Raw genomic sequence first — 11,158 nt, forward strand, 5'->3', positions numbered from 1 at the left:
CCTGGGTGACCCCAACTCACCGCCCAGGGGTGGCAAAGGAGAGAGTGGGAGGACAGAGCAATTGATGCTGGTGGGTTTATGTCCCCACGGCTCTCCACAAGACAAGCCTCCTTGACCCACTCCCAAAGACGGAAAGACCCTCCGAACAGATCACCGGCCCAAGGCTTGGCTTTGGGGGATTGGCACGGGACGATAACGACTCTGCTACCTTGCACCATTGGAGCGAGCAGTAGGTTTCGTCTCTTCAGCAGATGCTCCACTTCCCTCTTTTGCCCACTGCAGGAACCATTAACGCATAACCGGCGGCTTAAAAGTCACGCGATGCAAGTGCTGGGAACAGAAGCTCATTCAGGACAAGTCTGGGTATCGGTATTTCTCCTGCCTCCAGACCAAAAGCTTTAGGAATAAAAAAGCAAGGATGGGCAGAATATCTGAATCCTAAAGGAGAGAGGCAGACAAAGCATGTTATTCATGAAAGGGAACAACTGCGAGCGTCTGGGTGAACGATGCATACGCTAGTAAAAATGCTGGAAACATATGGAAGCAATAAGCTGTCCTTTTTTTCCCCCCCTCAAAGCAGGGACAAATGTTTCAGGAATTGCTGTTCCTCATCCGTGTGCTACACTGCAAATATTGCTGTTTCTGCTCTTTGGGGGTAGTACAGTACCAGTAATCCAAGCGAGGACCAGAACCTGTCCTGGGATGCATGTCTGCATGCCACTGACGTCCTCAAGCATGCCTCCCCGGGGGTGGATCTGGCTCCAGATGCCTGTAGACTTGGGTTAGGGACTAACAGAAAATGACTCCTGGCGTTATTAGTAGTTCTGCTATTTTAGGCCCTCCCGGGGATGGGACAGGGGGTTTGCTGGGCAGACCACAAGACAATCCCCACCCTAAAGTGTTTCCAATCTAAAGGAGCAGGACTGGGAAGGAAAGAGGGACAGAGAAAGGAAAGGACTTTCCAATGTCACCAGGACCCAGGGCTCCTGCCCTCCAGGCCAATGCCTAGCCACTGACTCACTGCTATAAATCTGCAATACCCTAAGGCACCATCCGCCTTATTAGCCCTACCCACAGGATGTCATTCATTAACACTGAATACGGCCACACCAAACGCAGTGACTAACAAATAGCTGGCCTCCTTTTAAGTATTCTGCTTTAAAGTACATAACTACCAGGCAAACGCAAATAGAAGCCAAAACTATGCAACAATTTCACCAGCTCAACCCCTAGTTCGTTGCCATGTGATTTAGGGGCTGGGTTATTATAGGGTACACATAATAAGCAGAGAAAAACCCCAGAAGATAACACTGCCGGCGAACACATGACGCCAGTCAAAAACAATATTAGTGATACTTAACATGGTTGTAAAGTGGAAGAATAACTATGGCAACAAACATGTCCGGCGAGAGTTTGGCTACCTTTGCACAACCTCTCTTATCTGCCTGTCTCTCGAAGGATTTTCCACTGCCGTTTATCACCGCAGTATCTGAGTGCTTTCCCTACTAAAAATAACAATAATAAGAAATATATATATAAATCAGTAGTGATAGACTAATAGACTCGGTGAAATCTCTGGCATTTCTTCCTTGTTGGGGTCAAAGCCCTGCTTGGGGGGGATATTATTGGAGGGGAAGCACACAGGGAGCTGAGAATAAAAGCCTTGTTTGAACCGATGCCGACTGGTTCTGCCCGGTTCCGAGCACTTTGAACCGGTTCCGGATCCGGATCTGACCTGTCAGAACCAGTTGGATCCTGATGAAGCCTGTCGTGACCTCTCTGGACCGATCAGATCCTGATCAAACCAGTCGGGACTGGTTAGAACCGCTTCAAACCGGTCGGGACCATTCAGATCTGGTTTAAACCGGCTGTAGCTGCTTCAAACACAAACAGGTCAGAACTGGTTCAGACTGGTTAGAACTGGTTCAAACTCAAACCATTCAGAACTGTTCAGAACTGGTTCAAAGCTTTATTCAAAGCGGTCAGAACTGGCTGCAACTGGTTCAAACTCAAACCAGTTAGAACTGGTTGGAGCCAGTCGCACAGGTCAGAAGTGGCTGGTACTTTTTCAGTCTCGAACCAGTCGGAACTTGTTAGAACCAGTTCAAACTAGTCTGCAGCAGTTCAAACCAGTTCGAAGTGTTAGGAACGAGTTCCAACCATTCAGAACTGGTTCAAACCGGTTGGAGCAGGTTAGAACTGTTTGGAATTGTTTGGAACAGGTTCAAGCCAATTGGAAGCAGTTCTGACTACTTTGAACCAGGTCCGACCGATCTGAATCAATTCCAACTGGTTTTAACTGGTTCCCACCGGTTTGAACCGGTTCCAACTAGTTCAACTGGTTTGAACTGGTTCCAACTGCGTCTGGTAGTATCAAGACAACATTCTGGCGGCTGTCCCTACACTCTGTGGTATTGTCCTCTATCAGCGGGGGCCCCTTTTTGGCAATGTGCCACATATCGGCCCCAGACCCTCCTCGAGTCCCATCCAATCGCTCTCTGTTACTTTGTCAATTGCTCTGCTTTCTGCTCCCTGTCTAATGTGCTGCTCTGCTTTCTGCTCCCTGCCATAGCTGCCACTGTGCTGCCTCCCTCGTCCCCGGCCTGCTGCGTGCCACGCACAGGGGTGGCCCTTACCCCTTGTAGTAGCCATGCCACAGGTTAGCCCTCCCTGTCCTATACAATACGTTGAGACAAGGGCTGATACCTGTCCACCTGCAAAGTTATTTTTAATTCTTCAGACTAAACTCTTCTAAGGAAGGGCTTGTCTGCCCAAGGATGTGACCCCATCATAAGCTGTGGGTCGGGCGTGGAGTTTACGACTATTGCCTCCTCTGTAGACTCGGTGAAATCTCTGGCATTTCTTCCTTTTTGGAGTCAAAGCACTGCTGGGGGGGTTGGAGGGGAAGCACACAGCGAGCTGAGAATAAAAGGCTTGTTTGAGTTGCGAGAGGCCATGTGCGAGGAGAGAGGAAATACCTGCAAACAAAGTCTGTCTGGGGACGGTCAACACATCCCAACAGGGTAACACGCAGAAGCGTGTGTGTTTGCAGTCAACACTGGTGCAAAGTTGGCACGAACGGCAATATCCAATGGATCTTTAGCCGGGGTGAGGTCGAGACGCTTTCTTTCTCCGTCCCCCCATGGCACAAGCAGCTGGTTTCATTCTCCTGGCTGGAACACATTTGTCACCTTTCAGGTTTGCATATTCATACTAATTGCATTAGGAGGAGGCTATAAATTCCCTTCCCTTTTCTCTCCTGCGACCACCTCTTTTGCAAGCTTTTCTCTGGAAGACATTATGCAAAAGACACTTCTAATGGCCATTCATTCACTGAACTCCAGTGACAGCTTTATTTAACGCCAAAGCTGGTTAACAAGCTGAATAGCGGGCAGTTTAATGTAATGCAGATCTGATTAGAAAACAGCCACCAGACTTCCAAGGAGGTGGGGATTTTATTGAATTTGATTTTGCTTTCCTCACACAATGCCACCTTTCAAGTGCCACCGATATTAATGAGGATCCTGGTATTTACATTAATTTTCCGTCCTCGAGAATACAGCCCTGCACAGATCCAGTGCTTCACAGCCTCCCATGATAGAAAACCCATGCTACTGCAGAGTCACTTCACTGTTCAAGACCGAGAGGAAATTGCGGGTTGCACAGTCTGATAGCTGTGGCTTTGCAACACTGCACTGCTGAAATCACGTATCCCGATGATGGATTGAATTTAGTCTTTTTTTTTTTTTTTTTTTTTTAAATAAAGCAATCTATTTTTCTGCTTTTTTGGCTAAATCATGACAAACTGGAAATTTAAACTCTCAGCAGGCCTGGGATGAGTACTGCACAAAACTTTTATGGAGTTCGAGTGAGTGTTATGGATGGAGGCCTAGTTGTTAGGGGCTGGAAGGGACCTTACAGATCACCGGGTCCAGCCCCCCAGCACTTGGGCAGGAAAGACCGCTGAGATCAGGCGACCCCAGCAAGGCGGGTGTCAAGAGGCTTTCATATTCCTCTGTCTCAATTTAATTGAAATAGTAAAAATATAGATGCATTAACACAAAAAGTCCCTCCTGTGAGTACTGTGTGTTCAAAGTACTCCTTGGAGCATGCACTCATAATTTAAGAACAAAGTTGATAACTCTTATAAAACCAGGATTTATTTTTTCAAGTCACAGAGCGATCCTCTTTCCTTTTAAATCATTTTTTTCCACATTGTCAGAAGAGGTTTTATTCCGAAGTGGACATAGCTTTGAGGAACGTCACTTATTTTTAAGCGGTTTCCCTGGATCAGGAAGTACGCTGATGTTTCCAAGAATCGTAATTTTGGTCGAAGATCAAAACGACCTCCACATCTGAGAAAAGCGCCTTTTAAATGAGTGGAAAAGCCAAGAAACCTTTGATATCTGACAACGCAACTTTGCCCCTTGAATGAAATGGGCATATAGATCCAGCCTAAAATCGTGGTCAATTAGAAAACACATCATTTTGCATAACTGTGTAGACCCTGCACCATGCTTGCATCAGCAAGAGGGATGAATTCCTCCTTCAGTGTCTGCAAGCTTATAAATTCTTTTCTCCCCGAGGTACGGCGCAAATTCCCATCTTTGAAGCGCCAAGTCCAATTTACATTTATCAGCAAAACTGTACTGTTAAAGGATTATAAAACAGCTTATGAATCTCTAGTGGTTAATTGATCTGTGCTTGCACCCTTAATCCATGCAGCCCCTTGAAAACCAATTGTTTTCTTTCAATTTTATTCAGCACTTTAATGTGCTCAGTGCTTGTAAAACACCTCCCCCCCACACTGGAAAGGGTTTCTTCTCCGATGTGTGTGGGTGACCTACAGAAGTAAGCACGATTAATATTTGCCTACTTACATGTCCCTAATGGGAAAACAGACCTTTCAGCGGGATAAAGGGACGTATATCTTCTAAATGATTTGCTTTTAAGTAGGAAAATTACCTTATTATTTGTATATTTAGACCATTTGCATGTGCAAATGTGTGTACACACACCCATCCATGCTTTGCGTAAGACAGGAACAGCCAAGGAGTGCTCGAACTCCTACCCGAGGACGACTGCAGCAGACAGGGCCAAAGTACAGAGGGGCAAAAGCCAGCACCTCTTTCCCCTGGGGACGTGGCAGTAGCAGCTAAAACACGCGGCATCAGCTCAAATGCAGGAGAGGTGAGTCCCCAAACGGCAAGCCACGAGGGCAGGGGGCATAACCTGGCCTATGGCCCTGCTCTTCCTCTACGGTGGGGTAAGCAATTTAAAATCAGGCCTTCTGTGTGGATGCAAGAAGTTTCTCTCACTCCTGTAAGAGTCTGCAAACCCTCACGTCCAGCCACAATGTACGCCTCACCTGGAGGGCCGTGCCCAGTTTTGGGCCCCGTGCTTCAAGAAGGATGTGGACAATTGGGAAAGAGCCCAGCGCAGAGCAACCAAAAGGATTTAGGAGCCTGGGATGCATGAGGACAAGCTGAACAACTCGGGTTATTCAATCTGGAGAAGAGAAGACCCAGGGGGGATTTGATAAGTCTCCAAAGACCTGAAGGGCGATTAAAGAGAGGACAGAGACTGGCTTTTCTGCATGGCAGGCAGGAGCAACAGCCTCCAGCTTCAGCAAGGGAAACTGCGGCTGGAGATGAGGAGGAACTTTCTGACCGCACGGGCGGTCAAGCATCTGAACAGGTTGCCTGGAAAAATGGTGGCATCTCCACCCCTGATAATTGCCAAGAGCCTGCCGGGATGGCTCAGTCAGGGAGGATCCTGCCTTGAGCAGGGGGCTCTCCTAGACCACCCGGCCAGGTCCCTCGCAGCCCTGCTGCCCTACCGTCGGACAGACCGCACTGGCGGGTCTCCAGCTGCCCAACACTGAGGCATCATTAAAAAAAAAACCTGGAAACCTGCACAGGGTGTGTGCATTTTAACATTTAAAAAGTTTCTCAGGCATTATCCACTCAGGGGATAACGCCAAGCACCGAAAAAGCACTTTTCTTCCCTTCCCCAAAAGGGGTGCAATCAAAAAAGCACTTTTCTTCCCTTCCCCAAGAAAGGGGGTACAGTCAAAAAAGCACTTTTCCTCCCTTCCCCAAAAGGCGTGCAATCAAAAAAGCACTTCTCTTCCCTTTCCCAAAAGGGGGTACACTCAAGAAAGCACTCTTCTTCCCTTCCCCAAAAGGGGTGCAATCAAGAAAGCATGTTTCTTCCCTTCCCCAAAAAGGGTATAATCAAGGTATAAAAGGGGTGCAATCAAGAAAGCACTTTTCCTCCCTTCCCCAAAAAGGGTACGGTCCAAAAAGCACGTTTCTTCCCTTCCCCAAAAGGGGTGCAATCAAAAAAGCACGTTTCTTCCCTTCCCCAAAAAGAGGTGCAATCAAGGTATAAAAGGGGTGCAATCAAGAAAGCACTTTTCCTCCTTTCCCCAAAAGGGGTACGGTCCAAAAAGCACGTTTCTTCCCTTCCCCAAAAGGGGGTACACTCAAAAAAGCACGTTTCTTCCCTTCCCCAAAAGGGGTGCAATCAAGGTATAAAAGGGGTGCAATCAAGAAAGCACTTTTCCTCCTTTCCCCAAAAGGGGTACGGTCCAAAAAGCACGTTTCTTCCCTTCCCCAAAAGGGGGTACACTCAAAAAAGCACTCTTCTTCCCTTCCCCAAAAGGGGTGCAATCAAGGTATAAAAGGGGTGCAATCAAGAAAGCACTTTTCCTCCTTTCCCCAAAAGGGGTGCAATCAAAAAAGCACTTCTCTTCCCTTTCCCAAAAGGGGGTACACTCAATAAAGCACTCTTCTTCCCTTCCCCAAAAGGGGTGCAATCAAGAAAGCATGTTTCTTCCCTTCCCCAAAAAGGGTATAATCAAGGTATAAAAGGGGTGCAATCAAAAAAGCACTTTTCCTCCCTTCCCCAAAAGGGGTACGGTCCAAAAAGCACGTTTCTTCCCTTCCCCAAAAGGGGTGCAATCAAAAAAGCACGTTTCTTCCCTTCCCCAAAAAGGGGGTACACTCAAAAAAGCACTCTTCTTCCTTTCCCCAAAAGGGGTACAATCAAGAAAGCATGTTTCTTCCCTTCCCCAAAAGGGGTATAATCAAGGTATAAAAGGGGGTACACTCAAGAAAGCACTTTTCCTCCCTTCCCCAAAAAGGGTGCGGTCCAAAAAGCACTTTTCTTCCCTTCCCCAAAAGGGGGTACACTCAAGAAAGCACTTTTCTCCCCTTCCCCAAAAGGGGTGCAATGAAAAAAGGCACAGGCGAGGAGGAGCGAGCGGCAGGAGCCGCCGGCGGGCCCTGACTGCACACCTGCTGATGCCAAGGGGCGGGGGTGTGGGTGTGCGACCCCCCCGGGCGGGTCCTACCTCCACTTGTGCAGCGCGAAGCCCGGGCACTGGTCCCCGCAGGCGGTGCAGGGCTGTCCTCGCTCCGGCTCCGGCTCCGGCTCCAGCTGCGGAGACACAAGCGTGAGCGCGGCGCCCGAGCGGGGCCGCCCCGGGGCGGCGGGGGGCGGCGGGCGGGCTCCCCTTGGGGGTCCCGAGGGGCCGGGGGCACTCACCGCCCTGCCGCCCCGCCGCTTCCCCGCGCCGCGCCCGAACATCGCCGCGCCGCGCCGCGCCGTCCACACGAGTGCCGAGCCCGCAGCCTCGCACCGCCCGCGCTCCGCTCCGCTCCGCTCCGCCCCGCGCCCGCCCCCGGACCGCCCCGCTCCAATCCGCTCCGCTCCCCGCGCCCGCCCGTCGGTAGGGACCAGAGTGAACGCGCGACTGCCCTCATTAGGACACAAGAACTACCCAGGGAAGAGCAGTCCTGCGACCAGTGAGACAGCGCATACACCTTCAGGAGCCCGCTAATTCTGGCATGCCCCATCCAGCGCAGGGTGGCGAAGGCCGGCAGCCAGGCAGCACCCCTGGACATCAGGAGGGCGGATTTCATTGAGCGAAGGAGACTCATCGGGGAGGCACTGAGGTCCTGGAGGGGCGCGGAGTTGGGAGTCAACCAAGAGCGGTCGTTCCTGAAGGAGACGATCCTCCGAGCGCAAAGGGTGGCAATCCCAACACGGCTCCGCTCCCCCTCGGCTCACCAAAAGCACCCGGGACCGTCTCAAAGCTAAAAAGGAGGTGTACACCTGATGGAAGGAGGGGCCATCATCAAGGAAGAGTATACTCCATCGATGTATAACGGTGGAGTATACCTCCATCGCTCAGGATTGTAGAGGGACTGTCAGGAAGGCCAAGGCGGAGCTGGAACTGGGACTAGCGACCGGGATCAAAGATAACAAGTCCTTTCTTACATACATAGCGGATAAAAAGAAGGTGCCGGGTAGCATGGGGCCTCTGGGAAATCAGGTGGTCTTGCCAGACAACAAAGATAACTTATTTAACAATTTCTTTTCCTCCGTTTTTCTGAGCAGGGACCAAGTCATGCCCCGCACTCGGACCCCCAATGGTCCCAGAGGAGGCGCAGCCAGGCCCAGGGTCAGTGAGGATCTAGTCAGGGAACTTCTGGAGGGACTGGATGTATTTAAATCAGCTGGCCCTGACGACCTCCACCCCCAAGTGCTGAGGGGATTAGCAGAGGTCATTGTGGGACCCCTGGCACGGCTTTACGAGCACTCGTGGTGCTCTGGTGAGGTGCCGGAGGACTAGATGTGGTCCCCATTTTTAAAAAAGGGAGGAAGGAGGACCCAGGAAATTATAGGTCTGCTAGTCTTACCTCGGTCCTGGGGAAGCTGGGCAGGGAACAGCTGCAGGCAGACCTGGACAGGTTGGACAAGTGGGCAGAAAACAACAGGATGCAGTTCAACAAGGAGAAATGCAAAGTGCTGCACCTAGGGAGGAAAAATGTCCAGCACACCTACAGCCTAGGGAATGACCTGCTGGGTGGCACAGAGGTGGAAAGGGATCTTGGAGGCCTAGTGGACTCCAAGATGAACATGAGCCGGCAGTGTGACGAAGCCATCAGAAAAGCCAATGGCACTTTATCGTGCATCAGCAGATGCATGACGAATAGGTCCAGGGAGGTGATACTTCCCCTCTATTGGGCGCTGGTCAGACCGCAGTTGGAGTACTGCGTGCAATTCTGGGCGCCGCACTTCAGGAACGATGCGGATAACCTGGAGAGGGTCCAGAGAAGGGCCACTCATATGGTCAAGGGCCTACAGACCAAGCCCTACGAGGAGAGACTAGAGAAACTGGACCTTTTCAGCCTCCGCAAGAGAAGGTTGAGAGGTGACCTTGTGGCTGCCTATAAGTTCATCACAGGGGCACAGAAGGGAATTGGTGAGGATTTATTCACCAAGGCGCCCCGGGGGTTACAAGAAATAATGGCCACAAGCTAGCAGAGAGCAGATTTAGACTGGACATAAGGAAGAACTTCTTCACAGTTCAAGTGGCCAAGGTCTGGAACGGGCTCCCAAGGGAGGTGGTGCTCTCCCCTACCCTGGGGGTCTTCAAGAGGAGGTTAGATGAGTATCTAGCTGGGGTCATCTAGACCCAGCACTCTTTCCTGCTTATGCAGGGGGTCAGACTCGATGATCTATTGAGGTCCCTTCCGACCCTAACATCTATGAATCTATGAATCTCTGAGAAAATTATCCTGGCGCATGTCCATGAGAGGCCAGCAGAGGAGGTCATGCTTGGGACAACCAACACGGGTTCATTCGAGGCAGGTCCTGTCAGACCAACCTGGTGGCCTTCTACGACCAGGTCACAACATCCTTGGACACAGGTGTTGCGGTGGACGTAGTCTTTCTGGACTTCAGGAAGGCCTTGGACACTGTCTCTCACCCCATTCTCATTAAAAAACCAGGAGATTGTGGTGTCGATGCCTACGCAGTCAGATGGGTCGCCAATTGGCTGGAGGGCTGCACCCGGAGAGTGGAGGTGGACGGGTCTTATTCGACCTGGAGGGATGTGGGCAGTGGGGTTCCCCAGGCCTCAGTCCTCGGACCCGAACTGTTCAACATCTTCATCAGTGACTTGGACGAGGGGGTGAAAAGCACCTTGTTCAAATTTGCAGGTGACACTAAGATGTGGGGGGATGTGGGCATGCTAGAAGGAAGGGACAGGCTGCAATCGGACCGAGACAAGTTACAGGGGTGGGTGCATGAGAGCAGGATGGGTTTCAACTCTGACAAGTGCAAGGTGCTGCACCTGGGGAGGAAGAACCAGCTGCAGACCTACAGGCTGGGGAACTCCCTTCTCGTCAGTGCAGAGGTAGAAAAGGATCTTGGAGTCATTATAGACTCCAAGGTCAACATGGGCCGGCAGTGTGGGGATGCGGTCAGAAAGGCCAACCGCACCTTGTCACGTATCCACAGATGCATCACAAGCAAGTCCAAGGAGGTGATCCTCCCCCTCTATGCGACACTGGTCAGGCCCCAGTTGGAGTACTGCATCCAGTTCTGGGCACCGCACTGCAGGAGGGATGTGGACAGCATGGAGAGGGTCCAGAGGAGGCCACCCGCATGGTCAGGGGGCATCAGGGCAGACCCTAGAGGAGAGGCTACGGGACCTGAACCTGTTCAGCCTCCACAAGAGAAGGCTGAGGGGGGATCTGGTGGCCGTCTATAAACTGGTCAAGGGGGACCCGCAGGCAATGGGAGAGTCCCTGTTCCCCCGAGCACTACTGGGAGTAACAAAGAATAATGGCCGTAAGTTGATGGAGAGCAGATTCAGGCTGGATATCAGGAGGCGCTACTTCACAGTCAGGGCGTTTAGGATCTGGAACCAACTTCCAAGGGAAGTGGTGCTGGCTCCTACCCTGGGGGTCTTCAAAAGGAGGCTGGATAGACACTTTGCCGGGGTCATTTGACCCCAGCAGCCTTTCCCGCCTATGGCAGGGGGTCAGACTTGATGATCTGCTCAGGTCCCTTCCGACCCAACCAGCTATGAAACTATCATTAGGTCTCAGAGTGAACACCAGGGTTTAGGTTTGTTGTTACAGTGAACACCCTAGTTTGGACTGCAGAGAATAGGCTTCATTATGAGCTCCATCGTTAGGTCTCAGAGTGAACACCGCTCACACCTGTCTCGCATAAGTGCCGTCGTTAGGCCTCAGAGTGAACACCCTCCTTTAGGCTGGGGGTGAACGCCATTCTTAGGTCACAGACTGAACACAGTTCATATCTGTCTCGCCGTTAGTGCCCTCGTTAGATCGCAGAG

The 11,158-nt window shown here is 51.1% G+C and overlaps 1 protein-coding gene across 1 annotated transcript in view; it reads right to left on the reverse strand.

Annotated features, from left to right (window-relative positions):
* PRICKLE2 (prickle planar cell polarity protein 2) overlaps positions 1 to 7,632 on the reverse strand; it is a 160,849-nt gene extending 153,217 nt beyond the window's left edge. Inside the window, exons 1-2 of the mRNA XM_059715831.1 lie at positions 7,552 to 7,632; positions 7,358 to 7,443 (exon numbers count right to left, since the gene is read on the reverse strand). Of these exons, the coding sequence (XP_059571814.1) occupies positions 7,358 to 7,443; positions 7,552 to 7,593 (128 nt within the window). The 5' untranslated portion in view covers positions 7,594 to 7,632. The remainder of the gene's footprint in view (positions 1 to 7,357; positions 7,444 to 7,551) is intronic.
* Between the last annotated feature and the right edge of the window lie 3,526 nt (positions 7,633 to 11,158).

This window comes from Alligator mississippiensis, chromosome 12 (assembly GCF_030867095.1).
Source record: "Alligator mississippiensis isolate rAllMis1 chromosome 12, rAllMis1, whole genome shotgun sequence".
In the NCBI taxonomy this organism is placed as follows: Eukaryota; Metazoa; Chordata; order Crocodylia; family Alligatoridae; genus Alligator; species Alligator mississippiensis.